We start from the raw sequence: 21171 nt of genomic DNA, 5'->3' as shown, positions 1-21171 counted from the left end.
TGTTTTCTAATAAGACATCTACTATAGAATCTTTTTTTGGAATTGGAGTCCTTTTCTTTCTTTACCAAGTCATATTCGTACAAAGGTTAAACAGTATGTACATTCTCCTGCTCATTCTAAACATCAAGTGCGTACATAGGAGTGAAAAATGGATAGATGTGATGAGCCTGCAACACGTTGCCTGGACCACTTCTCTGTGCTCTGCAGTGCTCCCACCACTCAGCTGTGTACACGGGCACAATGACTAAATAAGGTCAAACGCCTTTCAGCAAGGAGCCTACCCTATTGGATACTATATATACATACTTATATAGTGTATTGCTCTACAATGTGCAAAGCTTTTTCACTTTTATAATTTCATTTGATTTTGAAAAATTTAAAACATGATACAGTATCTATTTTACATATAAAAATGAAAGTTCACAAAAGTTTGATAATGGGCTCAAAATCTCCTAACTGTTAAGAAGCACAGTAAAGATTTCAACTCACCATTTGTCTCCATCTAAATGTCACTGAAGGACAACAAATAAAAGTGTTTCATTATCACAGAAGTTTGAAAATCTAAGGTCTAGAATTCACTGGAGAAAGACTTTCATAAAAAACAAATAGACATCTTAAATGCTAAGTGTATAAAACAACCATCCTCTGGAATTTAGAAAATTGAGCTATCTAGAATGACTTCCTTTCAGTGTGAATGGATTTAATCCGTATATTAGAAATAAAATAACAGCTTTCCTTGAAAATGACAATATGTTTTTGGACACTAGAATTAAAACGTCTAAACCACTTGCCTCAGTACACTCAAATTCTTATCTAAACTAAAAAATCCAAGTTGCGTGATTATTTGAAAATTTAATAATTAATAGTCCATCATTGCATAATTCCTGGACCATTTCCCCCAAAGCATAGTACGTTATAATGGCATTTATATTATTCTTGGAATGTCTGGCACTAATAATAATCAATATATATACATATATTTTGAAAGAATGTAGGATTTCCCTTACAGCGTTCTCGGTGGCAAATTGAGTTATTTACTCTTTGTACATTTGTGTATGATATATATCTCCCTATGACACAGCTCAAGTTCAGGAAACATAACTCATTGAAATAATCCAAGATAAGCAAATAAGCAATTTGCATCTGTCATAAATGCCTCCCCCACAAGCAGAAGTATGCCTGTCATATTCCCCCAAACACTGCAATATTCCTTTCAAGCAGAGTCCCTTAAAGCAATCGGTGCTGATTAACTCCTATTTTCTATAACCATCACATCTTTCTCAACTTCACTGTGGGAGACAATGTGTTATGTTACAACTACAGTAGAACCTCTGTAAGTTGATGTCAAGGGACTGTAACATACTGGTCAACGTAAGGAGGTGGTCAACACGGGAAAGTAGACCTGCTGTACTGATAGGTACATGTGGTGAGTGTTCACTCTATGAAAATTAGATCAGTTTAAGGAGGTGGTCAGGGTAGGGAGGTGGTCAACTACGGAGGTCATATTGCATTTGTTTTTCTTTGTTTCTCTGATTAAACAGTACACACTTTGAGACTACAAGGCACATCTTGTTGATGCCATCCATCAACCTAGCATTTCAGAGATTATCACAGATATTGGGTAATCAACGTAAAGCTATTAAGTCAAACAAAAGTAAGCATTTTGGTGACTTGCAAAATATTTAGATGGTTTCTACAAAATTGATTTAACTCAACCTGAGAAAGAATGGGGATGGGGATGAACAAAGAACTTCTGATGGCAAAAATTAATATAATTTCATATTATAAAATTATAGAAAATAACAAGTGGAGGTGCCATAAACATGGTGTATTACTCTATTGATTTAGATCTTATGTAAATTTTCACTCCACCAGCAGATATGAGTGTCAACAAATTTATAGAGAAATTATACTATCAATAAAATAGTTTCCCTATCTTCTATTCTCTAGAAGGGTTTGTTTAAGATTGGTGCCCTTTCTTCCTTATTTTTGGAAAATTCTGAAGTTTTCATTGGTTAAAAGTTTTTACTAGCAGATCAAAGGGCTTCAATGTTATTTAGATTTTGTATCACTTTTTTGTAGATCGTGCTAGATGCTCGTGATTCTAGAAATGTGTTTATTATATTCAAAGTTTTGTATTGACCTGAAGTTGTTTATAATCTGTCTTCTTTTGACCATTCTGTAAGAATTTAGCTCTCAGTTCAGCATTCTTTAAGTGCCATGTTTTTTTATTCTTCTTCTCTTTTTCTTGGTATACAGTTTAACTATCATGTGCATATGTAACTTTTTCAAGAAAGCTTTTGGAATCACTGTTTTTATGCCTTACACAGATCTAAGAACGTCGCAGCAGCTACTATTTCAGATTCTATATTGTTACCTTCTTTGACTTGAGTTAAATACAAAATAAGATATCCCTAATCTATCCTGAGTTCACTTACTGTCTCATCTGACTTTTCTTCTTTTTCTAGTTCCTCTGTGCTTTATTGTGAATAATATTTTTTCTGACTTAACTTTCTATTACTAGTTTTTTTTTTCTTTCAGCTATATCTAATCTGATGTTAAATACAAAGGTTGAGTTCATAATTTTTATGATTGGCTTCTTCTCTAATTACTAGCACTTCCAATTGATTTATTTTGGGTTTGCTGTAACCAGGTTTATGGCACCTTTACTTGTTATTTCCTATAACTTTATAATATAAAATTGTATTTATTTTAGCCATCAGAAGTTCTTTGTTCATTCACATCCCCATTCCTTCTCAGGTTGAGTTAAATCAATTTTGTAGAAACCATCTAAATATTTTGCAATTCCCCCAAATTTTGTTTTTTTGTTTGTTTGTTTGTTCATTTGTTTTGAGGCAGCGTCTTGCTTTGTCACTCAGGCTTTTGCTTCCCAAATTACTGATTTTTTAAATATTCATCTATTCCCTCCTTTAACATAGGAAGCATGAATGAGTGTATGATAATTTCAATATCTAAAATTTTATGATTTTCTTTCACTTGACTGTTGTTTTCCTTAGTTCAATTTGAGTTTTCTTGAGGGAAGCCTCAAGAAACGTTATTCTATAATGTATTTTTAAAATTATTTTTTGAATAGGGGAGGCATCTATGGCTCAAAGGAGTAGGGCACCAGCCCCGTATGCCAGAGGTGGCGGGTTCAAACCCAGCCCCTGCCAAAAACTGCAAAGAAAAACAGATAATAGGTTCCTCAAGAAAGAATTTTCATGTGGTTTTACAAGGTACTGGAGACTACCCAGCGTCTGGCACTGAGTCTTTGAGCATTTTGTGGTCATTTTGATGTAGTGCCCCACATAAGTCTGTCTAGAGAAAGTTACTTTGCTGGGGTCTCTGGCCTAAATTACTGTGAGAACTCAATACTAAGCCCATTACCTTCAATTCAGGTAGCCTACAAGAATCAGGTGATACTGACTTATGTTTGTAAGCCATAAAAATAATAAGTTAAAATTATTAATTCAAAATTCCCAAAAGTTTTGCAGTTGGGCAGCTAGAAGAGATTAAATAAGTGATCTGATTCAGTGTAACAACAGGGCTAGACCTTTAAGAAATATACTGAATTAATTAGTGGTTTCAAATAACTTCTAATTTTTGAATTAATTTTTAAATTACATGCATACATACACCATGCTCAACCTTTGCTAATCAATTGTCACTTTCAGAATCTTTATTTTTCTTTCTTTCTCTTTTTTTTTAAATTTCAGTATATGAGGGGTACACGCATTTTCTTTATACACTTCATTTTCTTGCACAAATTGAGTCAAAGTTATAATCATGCCCACCACCCGGACAGTGTGAACCATACCCAGTAGGTGTGAATTTAACCACTCTCTCCACCCCTCTCTCCCAGCTTGAGTTCCATGGAGATTTACTTCCATATGTGTGCTTGAGAGTTAATTGGTCAGTTCCAACATGGTCCTGAGTACATGTATTTGTTTCTCCATTTCTGTGAAGTTTCACCTGTAAGAATGATCTCTAGATTCATCCAGTTAGTCACAAAAAATACTAGATCACCATGTTTCTTTAAGGCTGAGTAGTACTCCATAGGATACATACACCACATTTTATTAAACCATTCATGTATTGGTAGGTACTTAGGTTGGTTCCATGTCTTGGCAATTGTGATTTGCATTTTTAAAAATATTCGAGGGCAGATGTCCTTTTTTCCCTTTGGGTATACATCCAGAAGTGGGACTGCTGAGTGAAAAGGCAGATCTACTTGAAGTTCTTTAACGTATCTCCATAAGACTTCCCATAAGTGTTGTACTAGTTTGCAGTCCAACCATCAGTGTATAAGAGTTCCTTTCTTTCTGCATCTATGCCAGATCTCACTGTTTTGGGACAGTGAACCTGGAGTTAGGTACTATCTCATTGTGGTGTTGATTTGCATTTCCCTAATGATTAGCATTTTTCATGAGTTTATTGGCCATCAGCATATCTTCATGTGAAAAGTTTCTGTACGTGTCTTTGCCCTCTTTATAATGTGGCTGTTTGGTTGCATCTTGCTGATTTGCTTGAGTTTTTTGTATATTTTTGTTATCAGTTCTTGCCAGATGTAAGGCATGTGCATATTTTTTTCTCATTCTATGGGTTGTCTGTTTGCTCTTTTGGTTATGTCCTTGGCTGTGCAGGGCTTTTTAAAAAGCAAAAGCAGAGACATAGATCAGAACAGAGAACAGAGAATGAAATCATCCTCATTTCCTCACCTGATTTTCAACCAAACAGGTAAAAACACACACGATTGGAGGGATCACTTCTATGGTTTATCTTACAAGGGTACAAGTGAATCTTTCTAAGAGTAGAATTAACACAATAACTAAGAAAATGACATAAAGGCTATTTTAACCAGTTTGATGAAAATATTTCAAATTGTATATGAAAACACCACACTGTACCCCGATTCCATTAATGTACAGAGCTATCATTTAATAAAAAAAAATGCAACAGATAAAACAAAACAAACAAACAAAAAACACACACACTGGAGAAAAGAATCCCTGTTCAGTAAACAGCGCTGGAGAAACTGGATAGCCATATGCAAAAGACTACAACAGGGTCCACACCGCTCACCATTCACAAAAATTAACTCACAAAGGATAACAGACTTAAACTTAAGGCAGGAAACTATAAGAATCCTAGAAGAAAATGTTAGAAAACTCTTACTGATACTGGCCTAGGCAGAGTTCATGAAGACCTCCAAAAGCAATGACAGTAGCAACAAAAATAAATAAATGGCTTTCAGAATCTTTGCCTGCTTTGAGAAATGTTCTTGCTGCAGACACGGCATTAGCACACTACCATGGGCCCTTAAGTTCCTTCAATTCTACTCATTCTGCCATTTTCCCTTATATTCCTAGGTTACTTACTCATTTTAAATATGCTTTTTGTAAAATTTTTCAGATTTTAATTATCTTCAGAAAGATAGTTTTAATTATCTTCAGGAAGATAGCTGATCAGAATCAACCAGAATAACTTTTCCAACATTACTATAAGCAGAAAATTTTTAATTGATACAGATTTCACTGTTAGTTTTTTTTTTATCATGACAAATATTGTGTGTAACCCATATCCTTTTTAATGTCAATGAATATATATGTATAAGTTAGAATAACTTTGAGCTAATTTTTAAATCACTAATTCAGAGAGTGTTTTTTAAGAGAAAAGTGTTTTAGAGAAAAGGAATCAGAATGCAATTATTAAAACAGAAAATGTAACATTAAAAGAATCCCATTATCAAGTACACATATTCACACTTTATCAACTTTCTCAGTAATTGCTTTATAGCTATCTTTTCTTAGTCCAGGACCCAGTTTTGACTTACAGATTATATTTCATTATAATATAGAGACTCTTTAGTCTCTTTTAATTTTGTATAGAATCTTTCTTTAGCTTTTTTAAAGATGAATTTCACCATTGTATAATGCACACTTCTGTGGCTCAAAATGCATTTACAGTGTTATGCAATCATCACCCCTGTCTAATCTTAGAATTTTTCATCACCCACAGAATAAACTTTATATCTAATAACCAATCATTTCCCATTTCTCCTTTCCTTTAGTCCCCAGCACCATGAATTTCCTTTCCATCAATGGATTTGCCCATTCAGGACTTGTCATGTAAATGGACTCATATAATATATGGCCTTTTGAGTCATAATTCTTGCACTTAGCACAACACCTTCATTATTTATGCTGTAGCACGTAATAGTACTTTATTCCTTTTTGTTGTATGGTGGTAAGATTTTATATTCCCACTGGCAATGTGCAGGAGTTCCAATTTGCTCACATCCTCACCAACACATGTTATTTTCTGGCTCTTGTTTGTTTGTTTCAATACTTACTTAGTGGATATGAAATTACATCACACAGTAGTTTTGCTTTGAATTCCCCCCGCCCTTTTTCTTTTTTACTTTTTTTGACATCTTTTTATGTGCTTATTGACCATTTGCATGTCTTCTTTGCAGAAATAACTATTCAAGTCTTTTGCCCCATATTTTTATTGCACTGTTAACTTTTTATTTGCTAATATGTAACAGTCTTTATATATTATACTTAGATACTAGTCTTCTATCAGATGTAACTAGCAAATCATTTTCCTACTCTGTGAGTTGCATTTACATTTTCACAATAGTGTCTTTTGATGCACCAAAAATTTTAAGTTTGATGAATTTTAATTTATTTATTTTGTTTAGTTTCTGTGCTTGGGGGATCATATTTAAGACATTATTTTTAAATCTGAGGTCAGAAATGTAATGCTATGTTTTCTTCTAAAAGTTTCATTCTTTTAGCTCTTTTTATATCTTTAATTTTGAATTCAGTTTTGTATTTAGTCTAAGGCAGGTGTTCCGATTTATTTTCTTGCACATGGATATCTAATTGTCCCACACTTTCTTGAAAAACTGTCTCTTGGCACCTTCATGAAGAAACGACTAATTACAGACACAGTGCTTATATCTCCATCCTCAACTCCAGTCCATCCTCTGCCACTGTTGTATTGTTGTGACTACTGTGACTTCACTGCATGTTTGAAATAAGCAGATACGATTCCTTCAACTTTCTTCTTTTTCAGTAACTTTTTCACTATTTGGAGCTTCTTGTAATTTCATATCAGCCTGAGGATCAGATAGATCATTTCTGCAAAAAAATGCAGTTAGGATTTTGATAAGAAGCACATTGTCCCTGTAGGTCTATTTGGGAATATTGCCATCTTATCAATAATTCTTACCATTTTACCATTCAATTCTTTTAATCCATGTACAAAAGTACAAGATGTGTTTTCATTTATTTAGGTTTTTCAAAACTCTTTCTTTTTTTTTTTTTGTAGTTTTAGGCCAGAGCTGAACCCGCCACCTCTGGCTTATGGGGCCGATGCCCTACTCCTTTGAGCCACAGGCGCTGCCCCAAGACCCTTTCAACAATGTTTTATATTGTTCAGTATAAAAATATTTCACCACCATTGTTAAATATATTCCTATATGTTTTATTTTTGAATGCTATTATAATTATTATCTTAATTTCTAAATGTAGTAAAGAAAAGCTGTCTTGTATATCTCATTATAAATTCTTTTATTCATTTATAGAAATGAATTTATAGAGTTTTATTTAGGTCTTTATTCTACTTTATACTTGGTAATTATTTAATGCTCAATTGCCCCATAATTGGCAAACAGTGGCCTTTTTAATTGGTTTCTGCGTCCTTTTGGCATGTATCAGCATTCCTTGAGGATTTCTTTAACTTCTGCAATAAGATATCCCAGGTTCACCTTGTAATTTTACTGGCACAATCCCAGAATAGCATTTAACCAAGTAACATAGGTATATTTTAGTGGAAAATAGTATTTGGAAACTAAGATCTGTAAAATAAATATAGCATTGTCAAAATTTATAATTTATGGTTTGTTTTGTTATTTGAAAATTCAAATGGTATAAAGTATCACTAATTTAATTTCTTTTCTTTTCTTTTTAAGTTCCTCCAGTCATCCGAGTCTATCCAGAGAGTCAGGCGAGAGAGCCTGGGGTAACTGCAAGCCTCAGGTGCCACGCAGAGGGCATCCCAGACCCTCAGCTTGGCTGGCTGAAGAATGGGATCGATATTACACCAAAGCTGTCCAAACAACTTACACTGCAAGGTGCTGCTTACTTGCATTTTTTTTCCTGTAAATGACCTGGTAGAAAATTTACACTAAAATTTATAACACACCTTATAATATTTGGGGACATGACAACAAAACGTCATGAATATGAAAAAATACGGTCGTGTCTAAGAGATGGCATTTGAAAGATTCCTTTAATATTTTAAATGTTTTAAAAATAGTCTTGTCATGCTGCTTAATGTGTCATTATTTTGGTGATAAGTGAAATAATAAATATGTGTCTTTTAACTATTTGTTCTTTGAATTGCAGCAGGTACACTGAACAGAATAATTGGTTCTCTTCAAAAAAATACATTTCTGGTTACTTTTTGAATGTTTAAAGAATTAATTAAAAAGAATCATAGAGAGTTTCAATAATAGAGAAATTTTTAGTGAATATTTTCAGCATATTTTGTAAATAAAATGAATGATATAAAAAGTTACTAAATATTTCTCACTTACATTATATTAAAGTTATTGCATTCTAATATATGAAATAGTCTACATATTCTAACATTCTAATGTGTAGAAATTATTAATGAATTGTTATAGATTATAATAATCATAAGTGGAAAACAAAGACAATTTTTGTATAGTCAAATAATTTGAATAGTGAAAAAACAGTTACATACATGTAATATGTTGTTTATATCAGCAGTAAAATAATACATAAATATTTTTTCCATTGTTAGGGGTTACATACAAGTCACTTTATTGGGGTATCTCTTGTATAGGCCTTATATTTCTCATCACATACCTATAAATTTCTTTCTTAGCAAATCATAGAATTTTATTATTACTCTTTATTTTTTTTTTTTTTTAGAGACAGAGTCTCACTTTGTCACTCTCAGTAGAGTGCTGTGACATCATAGCTCCCAGCAACCTCCAACTCCTGGGCTTAGGTGATTCTCTTGCCTCAGCTCCAGAGTATCTGGGACTCTGTGGCATCTGCCACAATGCCCGGCTATTTTTTGTTGCAGTTTGGCCTGGGCCGGGTTTGAACCTGCCACCCTCGGTATATGGGGCTAGCGCCCTACTCACTGAGGCACAGGTGCTGCCCTCTTATTACTCCTTTTAGTAATAATATGTGAACATTATTTAATCATTATATTGAATATGTTTAATCATTATTTTTTTAATAAAGATTTTTAAAACTTTTACTTATTTTTGCAAGTCAACAGGGAAAAGTCTGCAAAAGTATTCTTCAACTTTAGACACTTGACTCCTAGAAATCAGTAAATTATTATGAGTAGGACTGACAAATTTATATAGTTATATCTACTAATTGCATTTTGTTGTGTATAATCTGAGATAAGAAGATTAATCTGTGCAAGAGAAATTGAATGAAGAAAAGTCTAAATAGCTACTTATTTTACTACCCCTGTCAATTTAATTGGAGCAAACCGTATTATATAAGCATATCATATTTTTGCTTCCAGGAGGACTGTACAGGAAAAAAAAATTTGGGAAACAGTTATACTTCAAACTCAACATTGAATGAGTGGGGGGGCTTGAAAATCGGTTACTGTCAATTTTAAAGACAGGAGAAAACAGGCAAAGTTTTGAGGGACTATGACATAAAATAAAAACAGAGCAGAGTGAACAACCTAAGAGCCCCAAATTCCATGTGTCCTAATATAGTATTGTATAATGCTGAACACTGCAGTTACCTGGTCACCCACTCACTCCTCAGAAGCTTCTCTCTTTTTTTTGAGACAGAGTCTCACTATGTTGCCCTTGGTAGAGTGCTCTGGTGTCACAGCTCACAGCAACCTAAAACTCTTGGGCTTAAATGATTCTCTTGATTCAGCCTCCCAACTAGCTAGGACTGCAGGCACTTGCCACAGTGCCCGGCTAACCTCACATGCTTCTTTGGCATTTGTGTGTGAAGTCCACATGTTGTCACTAATTGAGTAACTGGCCAAGGATGGGATGATACATGAGTAAGCGGAAGTAAAATCCTGAAAAAACACAAATATTTTATTAGCAGGCAAATGAATAGAAGAAGATTAAAAGTTAGTAAAAAGACAGGAGACCAGGTGATACTACAGAAGAAAAGAAGAGAAAGTTAAATTTGGAGAAAGAGTTTCACAATGGCAGGTGGACAGAAAGGTCAAGGAGGGTCATTAACCTGTGTTTATGTGTTAGGCAATCAGCTTGTTCTTGTGAAATTTAAAAACAACATACGTAGCAACCAGTCTTTGGTAAGTTTGGAAATAATGAAAGGAAGGCAAGAAGTATAAAAGTGCTTTCCAGAGTCTGAAAGGAAAAAATAAAGAAGGTGGTAACTACCCGTGGGTAGGCTTAGGACTAACGGAGATATTTCTTTCTTTTTCAACAATATATCTGCCCAAGGAAGTACCAAGAGAGAAAAAAGAAGGCGCTCATGTAGAATGAGTCATAGAAATCAACAAGAAATGGGGAGAGATTTGCCTTGTTAAGAAACAGAGAAAATTCCCCTTGAGAAATAAATACAAGGTGAAGCTGGGGAGCAAGAAGCTTTGGAGTTACATAATGATCGCTTTTATTTACTTCATGGTTGAAAGAGCAAGGGCACTTGCTTAGAGTAAGGACGTTGGTATTCTGATGAGAAGCATGAAACAAGGAATAAAAGATGTGAAGAGAAAGTGGAGTAGGATACGAAAAGCGTCTGTCTGTAAAGGTCAAGTGAAATGGATAGCATATAGGAGTGAATATGCTATGAATTGAAAGCTGTGAATTCCAAAATTATAAACTTGTACAATAGCCTCACTCTTTACGGAGAAGGAGGTGCAGTGACCCCAGGTGCAGAGGTGAGTCAGCATGCTTTTGTGGATCTCAGTGAGGCAGATAAGTCAGTGATAACTGAATTTCTTCTTCAAGGATTCTTGGTGATTCAAAGAATGAATCCATGGACCACAGATCAGTTGTAAGATAGGATTTATTTACAGAAAAGGAAAAAAAAAATTCAAAAATGCCAAAGCTTCTGGCAGAGAGAACCCAGGTGGGGAAAGACCTCTAGCTGTCTCTGTCTATCTCTCTCCTGGCTCTCTGCTCAGGGGGACATATAGTTGCATGGGGTCATTTAGCCAGAACTCAGTTGTTACATTTAGACGGATATGGGTCCTCTAAAGTGACATTCAGCCTTACATTTAGCAGCAGGGGGCTGGAACTCAGTTAATGAATAGCTACAATCCCTTTCTTTCAGGCCTAGGAAACTTACATGAAGTTGAAGGCCATGAAATTGACCAGGCCTAGAATAGATGGGGTTCCAAAGTGCTGGTGTCTCCCCAACAGTAAAGTAGTCTGGCCCCTCTGGTTACTGGAGCCTCCGACTCTCCCTGCCCTCTGCACCCTCCAGCCTCCTGGCTCCACTGCTGGCTGCCACTTCACCAACACCTCCAGGGTTAAGGGGGCAGGTCCTGGAGCCACCTGTCCTATATCATCAGGATGATGAAAGTTCTAGCAATAAAGTGGAGGACATGGAGGAACGTTAGAATATGGAGAAAAGGAGGTAAAGTCATGGGAAAATATAGGTTAGGAGAACATGTGTATGTATCCAAAGAGAGAATGTAAAGAAGGAATAAATTGATATGATATTTCATAAAAAGTCTAGAGCATTTAGGCTGTTGTGAGCATGAGTTTTAGAATAAAAAAGTATGAAATGATAGGAGAAATATTTCATGTAAAACAAGAGGTTGAAGCAGTTTTAAATACATTGTTCACTCCCTGTCTTTTCAAGCAGGATGTATAAACTCAGGCCCACAGACCACACCTAAACAGCGGTGTGTTTCTGCAAATAAAGAATTTTATTTTTGCTTTTGGTTTTGTTTTTAGAACAAAACCATACTCATTTTTTTTTTTTTAATATTATGTATGGCTGTTTTAATGCTGCTATGGTAAAGGTGAGTATTTGTCACAGAGACTTTATGACAAAGTCTAAAATATTTAATATTTGGCCTTTTGCAGCTAAATAAAATCCTCAGTGACCTTGCTCTGGATGAGGAGCAACAAGGTGTAAATAAGCATTTGTTTATTGAAAAAGAGGTTCAAGTGACTCAAATAATTGCCATGGCCCAAACAGCCACTGTCACTTTATATCTCCCTTGCATCCCCTGAGTGCTCCTGGCTCCTAGACCTTCAAGTTCCTCCCAGCCCCTGGTTTCTACCTTTTGTCTCCAAATTCAGCCATACCAATTATTTCACAAATAGTCCTGTTCCCTTCCACTTCACATGGTGTCTTGTAATAGGATAATTGGAAATACTTACACATATCCACAGGTATTCACACATGCATGCATACAGGAAGAAAAGAAAGAAAAGGAAAAGAAACTCAACAAATGACCATGACATACACTGAGCTTCAGTGTCAGATACAACCAGAATCCCGTCACTTAGAGCTGAGTGACTTGCATAGGTTTATTCCAGGTTTATTCCTAATCTGATAATAAAATATTACAAGGGATAATGAATGTATAATGTAATAAGAAATACCTAGCATGTTGCCAATATATAGTAAATGATTAATTATATTCTGCTTTCCACAGTGGGAAATGCAAATCATTATTCAGGGTTTAGCTTAAAATATTATCTCACAAATATTTAAAAGTGAGATAATAAGGAGATATTCACTCCTTTAACCATTTGGTCAGACACTGAGTATTATCAATTTCCATCTTATAGTATAATTTATTTTAGGTATAGTTCTGACAAAAGACTAAACCTCTTTTAGAAAAATCATGTGTTATTATTTTTCTGTCCTCCTTACCTAATAATTCCAGATATATAATTAAAACTTAATCTTGAAAAATGGCAATAGTATATTTGTATGATGATCAACTAATGTCTCTATGAAAATGTCTTTCACATGTATTTTTCTACAAATGAATCCTATTGCTATAATTTACATTTTTGTAAAAGCTTAAGAAAAGAGTTCCGAATTTTATAAGCAATATATAAATAAAATTATAATTATCAGTATGGAATACTTCATTTGCAATGCAGGAAATAGGAACTGATATAAAATATAAGTGGGTGTGCCTTTGCTATAGAGTATAGGGATCTCAATAACAGAATGACAGTCAGTTTATGAAATGCTTGGATGCTTCCAGAATAATTTGGCATGCCTCCAAAGCAGGGAAGTAGGAAGGAAAACAGTTTAATTAGGACGCGCTAAGAGAACTGTTTGACTGTGTAATCAGAAAGCACTCTACCAAAACTAAAATTGAGGTTTACAAGTTGTATTTGCCTTCTGTTTTCAGCAAATGGCAGTGAGGTTCACATAAGCAACGTGCGCTATGAAGATACGGGAGCGTACACTTGTATCGCCAGGAATGAGGCGGGAGTGGATGAAGACATCTCTTCTCTTTTTGTGGAAGATTCTGCTAGAAAGACCCGTATGTATTGAACACGCACACACACAGGAATACACACACACAGAGCACACTTTACAGCTGTTAGGAGCATACTTTTTTCACAGCTCTTTTCAAAAAGCAAAGATACCACAAAGCTCTGAAATGCACAACTAAATCAGCTTTCATATGTGGGACTCTTGAATTCCTAAAAGTAGATAGTTAAAAAACTTGCAAAATTTTTATTACAACCCTAGAATGATTTTTTTTTTTTATTTGTAAGTGCCCGCGAAATGTTTCAGGTTCTATCTTCCTATTACTTGTGCAGGAATTTAAATCCTTTGCAAAATTCCGCTTTTCAGTGTTATTTGGGGAATTCAAGGCCGCCAGAGATATCCGAGATGTATCAGACAGGTTGAGTCAATTGTCTTTCTTTTTCTGCCAGTGGCATTGCGCTCATGGTACCATAGCTGTGGGGCAGCCCTTCTGTGCCCTATGCCCAGGGGTTATTGCCACCGCAGGCCACTCACTGCTCCTAGCACCAGTGCTGCTCGCTGGCTACTCCTGGATTAATACTAGAAACCTTTTCTCATCTCAGTCCATGTATCATATCATCTCCTGAAATTAGAAGAAAAATGTCCTGTAATTTTTTAATTTTTAAAAAATAAAAGTTATTTTTACAAAGTAATTTTTTAATTACTGGACAAAGGGATATGAAAAGAGTGGGATGCTATAGGTGGATTATTTTTCAGGACAGCTGAATTGTTTGAAACTCAAAATACTGCGATAGCATTGATCAAGTGAACTCTGTAGGCAAACAGACAGGCATTTTCTTCCCCTGGCCTACGCCTACCACCTTATGGTTTGGGGGGTCCTGTGGTACTTGGAATGACTATTCCTTTTGTTGTCTGTTCTTCAGTCTGATTTGTCATGCTCCTATTAACGTAAGTTTCCTAAAGATGTGATATTTTGGGATCCTCTTATTCAGCAGGTTCAATTTTCTGAACCTTGTTTTTGAATAAGTTAAAGCATCAACCCAGGAGTCATTCCTGTTTCTTGTTATATCAGTGAGGACTTATAGATTTGAGTGGATCCAATGAGGAAGGAAGACCTCGCCTGAGTCCCAGCTACCAAAAATCTTTATCTATATTTTGCCTGGCTCAGATAACCATCAGGATAAACAAATATGTAAAAATAAAAGCCTCAAAAAAAGAAAAAAAGATATCTAGATTTAATGACATGTATGTGGTTAAACTTCATTTCCTCATTTTATTCCCTTTAAGTATGTCTGTCAAATAACAATTCGCAATTCATTTTCTGTTAAAAATTAATTTTAAGTCACAAGTAATTGAAAACTTAAGTTTTCGTTGTCCTGTATGATGATATTTTTAAAACACTTCGATAACACCTCTGCATTCTTATTTTCTTTTACTATGTCATGTATTTTTAAATATATTTCCTTAGTTATTCAACGCTTGGTGCAAACCATACTATTTGTATAGTTACGGAACTTTCCAAATCATCTTAAGAAACAGACACAATACAAGTGAACGATTTGGAGATTTTTCCCTAAGTCTGTAGGTAATGTATTTGTGGGTTAGCTTGTATATTTAACTTATGTGACCTATTCAAAGATCAAAAACAAAAACTAATAGATTTCAGTGGTAACTTAGAAGTGTCAATTACCACTACTCTATGTTTATATTCTACTGTTTTATAGGCATGACAATACAGGATTTGGGGGGAAGTGTTGGAATAATTAACTTTACATATGATTAAACAAATGCCCCTAATTTTTGAAAACTTTATGTTCTACTTATTTGCACTAGTAACTAAGAACATATCATATATATATAATGTATATATATATATATGCTGTTGATGTGAAAGTGCTCAGTTTTAGAAAATAATGCACATAATTAAAATCAAGACAATAAAAGACAGTAAACTAACTAAAATATTAGTAATTACTGGAGAGTATAAGGTGAAAATCTAATAATGCCTACTTGGTACAAAATAGTTATCCTTGGGAGAATTCCTAATGCTAAGTAAGTCGTCAAAATTCACTAAACAATATAAAACCCAAATAAGGAGGCGATTGTATCAGTAAGAGCGAATGCCTTCTGTAATCCACATCATAAGAAGTGCCCTGTGTTCTTTTCTAATTAATCCCTTGGACAGAGATCACTATTAATCATGCCTGGCACATTCATATTTTGACTCAGCTGGTTGGTATTACATGTTTTCTTTAGTGTAACTATTGTTAAGATATTTTGAATACATGTCAACATCTTTTTCCAGAGTCCACTTTTGTCACCGAGTAAAAGCTCCTCTTTAGTTCCCCCTTTACATTGAGTCAATTTATATCCCTGTTATATTTGAAAATTCTTCTGCAATGCACTTTTCTTCTGCTTTATTTATGAAAGATACAAAAAGTATTGAATCTCATGTAGACAGCAATAAAAATGAGGAAAGAGTTACAACTTTGGGGATACAGAACACCACATAGACTTTGTTTAGCTAGAGCTTCTGAGTAATCATCCAGCTATTTTCTCCGTATTATAGAACTCAGAGTTGCATCAGTCACATTTTTTTACACTGCATTTCCCAGCAATATGATGCTTTGGAGAGAAGGATTCATGTGAAGCATCCCACGGCTGAGTTTGTGTTTCACTTCTATCCTAATCTCTGAGTTGGAAAACTTTGATTTACAGTGCCCAACTTTATCAACAAACCTTACTGGAAGTTTTCTCATGTGACAAATTGAACTACAAGAGAGTGCTTCGAAATAATATACTCCACAGTTACATTAAGGGTAGGTTTTGATAACTAAGATTTAATGGAGTAATAAACAGGGAGGATTTAAATGCAAAGACCAGTAGAAATGGGCCAGCGGGACTTCTGGGAGATGATGTGAGATGCAAGGAGTTTAGGCGGAGGTAATACGTTATTTACTGGAAAGCCTCCTGCACAGCCTAAGCATTTGACTCATTTACATTCCCAGTGAAGTAAATTCCTAGATAATCATAATTCATATTTAAGAGGAGGTAAATGAAAAGTGGAGTGGATAGAAGCTGCTGTAGAAAGTTTGTTGTTATTTTGTTTTGTTGTTTTTGAGATAGAGTCTCATCTGTTGCCCCGGCTAGAGTGCCATAGTGTCAGCCTAGCTCACAGCAACCTCAGACTCCTCAGTTCAGCTGATCCTCTTGCCTCAGCCTCCCAGGTAGCTGGGACTTTATAGGTGTCCACCACCACATTTGGCTAATTTTTCTATTTTTAGTAGACACAGGGTCTTGCTCTTGCTCAGACTGGTCTCCCACTTCTGAGTTGAAGACCTGAGTTGATCCACCTGCCTCAGCCACCCATAGTTCTGGGGTTATAGGGGAGAGCTACTGAGCCCGCCTGCTGTAGAAACCTTTTAAGCTACTGGATTCATTAAGCACTGAGCACAGATTAAACCACACTGTGCTAAGATTTTAGTGAGGAATGTGATTCATCTAGGGGGTTGTAAATATTGGAATATAATTTCTAAATCTTTTGTAATAGCTTACAATAGTCAAAGCATGTTCTGATAAATATGCTACCATAGTATAGTATGAGTTATGGGGTCTGGCTCCCCCTTGACCCAGCTGACCTTATTCCATTACTAGGTGAAACTCAGAAGTTTGAGAGAAGTGAGGTGTAGTTCTGATTGAAAGCGAAAGTGAGTAGAAACCGAAAGCCAAGCAGGAGCAGGGCCTCCAGCACGAATAGAAAACCAAAGTGCATCGGCACAGGCTTTAGTCTGCCAAAGAGAAAGTGTATTCGAGTAATGAGAAAGCTTAGTGCACCTGCAGAGGGATGGAAGGGGGTCTCTTCTGAGTGAGAAGAGAGACCCTGACACAAACGTACTGTAAAGGTATAAATACCCTCTTCCTCTCCCTTTAAAACTCTTTCATCCGTCTCTCTGCATCTCCCTAATCCTTTGTCCTTTTCTATTGGCCATGGATTACCTTGGTTACCTTATACCATATTCTCTCCTTCTTTGGCTAACAATTCTGAGTGGTTATCTAACTGTTCATTTTACCACACTTGGGGTATTTATAGTGTGCGGTGTTCACCCAATGTGCAAATATGGAAGCTGTATTTTGTGTGGGACGTGCTTAGGTGAGTCACAGTGTGCCTGCAATATTTCTATCGCCCCTTCAAACTTTTCTATTCAGCAGATCAGGCTTTTCTCCCACCCCTCGTGCCCCTCTTTTTGTCCCCTCTCACCATACACATTTTTTTTTTCAATTTTTCTTACCACTATACTAATGAGAATAAATCTTTTCTTTTTATCATTGTCACAAGCAGTGTGACAGTTGGAAATATTAGGTGATTGCAATGATCCTTACTTTACTCCATTACATTAATAGTAGGTGACAATATTGTGCACAAAATTAATATTTTGACTTTTTATGTATTTATGAACTAAAATTAATTTTCAGATTCTTGAACATTTTTGAATGGGTTACAACACTAAAACAAAATTATCTGCAGATGTAATTATGTAAATATATAATGCTCATGTTAGTCAATAGTTATTATTAAAAGGCAAAAGTTTTATTCACTACACCGAAATTTAGAAATATGGTAAAATGAAGCAATTTGTTTTCAAATGTTTTAAAATATTTGTGAACGTTTATGAAGTATTTGCCTGTTTTAGAAGTAGGAAAAAAGGCCTTAAAAATAGATTAAAACATGGTCTTTTTACATATAAAGGAAGTATGATAATGACATAGTAAACTCTGGAAATAGAACAGATTCTGATTCTGTTCTACCTGCAGATTAATTAACCTCTCTAGTCTTCATTTGCTTCTTGTTTTTATAGAATGGAGAAAATACGTACTTCAAAAGGAAAGTTGGATAGATTTAATGAGATCATTTAGGTAGACTCTTATTAATGTCTACTGAGGCTAGAAAAATAACATAAATAGGTGAATAGTGTAGTCTTTAAAGAGTATAGTCATAAATTATTTCTAATAATTATTTCCGCACTCAAACTGAGATAAGTACAGCAGTCATCAGATTAATATATATATATACACACACACAAACACACATTATATATATGTATTACACTCAACAAATGGGAACTAGACTAATTATGAGTAGAAATAATCCAAGTTAAAAATAAGGTTCAAGCTCAGTGCCTGTGGCTCAAGTGGCTAAGGTGCCAGTCACATACACCTAAGGTGGCGGGTTCAAATCCAGCCCAAGCCCGCCAAACAACAATGAGGGCTGCAACCAAAAGAAATAGCCAGGTGTTGTGGTGGGCACCTGTGGTCTCAGTTACTTGGGAGGCTGAGGCAGGAGACTTGCTTGAGCCCAAGAGTTGGAGGTTGCTGTGAGCTGTGATGACACAGCACTCTACCCAGGGGAACAGCTTGAGGCTCTGTCTCAAAAAAACAAATAAATAAAATAAGGTTCAACCATCACAGCTGTGGTGGAATTTTAACCCTGATGGTCATTAGCTAAGAAACAGAAACAAACAGAACCAAATAAAGACAAATATTTTAGAAAAAGTAAAGTAAATCAATAAATTAAAAATGTTAATATTTATTTAGAACTTACTTAATATTATTTAATAGAGGAGCTATATTAGTTAAATTTTAAAGCAGAATGAACAATTAATACTTATTTTTGAAAAACCCAAAAGCTGTTTAATATTTGATACAGACATTTACATAGTAATAAGCTTATTATGAAATAAAGTTCATTTTGCATAATCAGAGTCATGTTGAGGTTAACAATGCTTGATAAAGATTTATTACTTTATGAACATTTATTATTTACCATAAATGCCAATATTCATTCTTCTCAATTGGGCCAATGACATCGTCACATCTTATGATGTCACTGGTTCAGTAAATTGTTTCCTCCATTGGCCCAAAATACACTGAAACTATCTGCCTCATGATTTCCATATCTGAAGACTATATTTATAAAATAATACTCTTTTCAACATCATTAAATAGATCCGCTTCTTACTTGTTAGGAACATTTTGCACAATTGTAGAACCTTGTTATCTGACAAGATGCTACGTGACCTAAATGTCACTGAATTGACAGGCCTACAGAAATACTAAGCAACAGGGCATCTCTATTGCCTCCACAACAAAAATAGACTTAAAGCCTTCCTATTTTGATTTGATGTCTAAATTTTCTCTGCAGGGTGTCATATACCTTCAGGAGACTGTTCTATCTCATCTCAGTTATACAATATAGGAGTGAGGGGAAAAGTCCCTTTTACCTTAAACTCAATAGATCAACTCAAATTAAGGCAGATCAATAAGAGGAAGGTCCATTTACCACTTGAATGAGGAGATTCTCAGTGTGATTACTCAATGTCCCAATGATTCTCTTTGAAAATTAAATTAACCTGAGAGGCAGGTACTATATTTAAATGATTTGGGCCAGGTCTGGCTATACTCTTGATTTTCTTTCCTGCAATATATTAAGATAACAGGGATAGGTGGGGAAGTCAATTGCACCTTTGATCTTTTGATTTGTCAGTTAGGTTTCTGCAGATACAGGATCAGCACCCTCTAATGTGTTTGGATCTTGAATGGCCTTTAATTCAAAATATTCTTTAAATCAAGGAGTCCTACTTTGGTTTGAAATTTCCTGAGCTCCTTCAAGAATTTAGCTGATTTATTTTGTAAGTGATTTTGAAGTGTTATTCCTATTAATTTAGACATGCAGACTAACAATGTGTATAAAGGGACAACTCTGCGTATAAAATCTATAAAACCTTGAAAAAATCTACATACTAATACTGTGTTGGTGATACTCAGGAGAAAATGTCAGGACTCTGAGATTCCATAATTCCAGAGGCTTTAAACTTACTGAAGTCATTGTCAAATAATGTTGTCCTTAGGTTTAAAAACAAAAAAGCAGAAATACCATCACTCTAAGATTTTCTAGAATCTTCCATATAGGAATTCAGTCAGATAATGGTATAAATGTGTGAAGGGTTAATAAAACAATATGCCTTTGACATGTCCAGGTTCTGGGTGAGGGATTTTCTCAAAGTTTTGTGAATTCTAATTTAGGCATCACATATTTATCAACTCTGTGCAAACAGCCCAGATCTGTGGGCCCTTTGTCTTCTGCTTACCCAGATATCTGAATTCCATAAAGTCTGATTGTGGGTTGATAAGCCAGAAAGTGTCTGACAGTTTTATTATCATTCTGCTTCCTTATTTGGCTTTCCCTGCCCCCACTATCTATGTATTTCCATATTCATATTACTTATAAAATGTTGCTAAAGATAAAATTTCTTCAACGGCACCTTTTTATATCATGCAGTACCATTACATGCCAACTTGACTCTCTTCCTGCTAGATTGATCTATGTGTCTAAATATGCTTACACTCAACTCTGGCATAAAGAATAATAAATCTTTTGGAAACATTCTTACAATATGAAATTTTAATAGAAAATGAATTATTATTTTCCAAAATATAGAAAAAGATGGAATACTACCCAACACATTCTATGAAGCAAACATCACTTTGATACCCAAACCAGGAAAAGACCCAACACAGAAAGAAAATTATAGACCAATATCATTAATGAACATTGATGTGAAAATATTCTAACAAACAGATTCCAGTAGCACATCAAACAAATTATACACCACAACCAAGTGGGTTTTATCCCAGGATCTCAAGG

At 35.0% G+C, this 21171-nt stretch overlaps 1 protein-coding gene across 1 annotated transcript in view; it reads left to right on the top strand.

The window, feature by feature from the left end:
* The window catches only part of FSTL5 (follistatin like 5), a 512268-nt gene that overhangs the window by 364018 nt on the left and 127079 nt on the right, over window positions 1-21171 (top strand). Inside the window, exons 7-8 of the mRNA XM_003794706.2 lie at window positions 7979-8140; window positions 13384-13518. Coding sequence (XP_003794754.1) covers window positions 7979-8140; window positions 13384-13518 — 297 coding nt within the window. The remainder of the gene's footprint in view (window positions 1-7978; window positions 8141-13383; window positions 13519-21171) is intronic.

Source organism: Otolemur garnettii, unplaced genomic scaffold, assembly GCF_000181295.1.
Source record: "Otolemur garnettii isolate 467f Iridium unplaced genomic scaffold, OtoGar3 scaffold00085, whole genome shotgun sequence".
NCBI classification, from domain to species: domain Eukaryota; kingdom Metazoa; phylum Chordata; class Mammalia; order Primates; family Galagidae; genus Otolemur; species Otolemur garnettii.
Note: the sequence above shows the minus strand (reverse complement) of the source record. Positions and strands in the feature narration are given on the sequence as shown.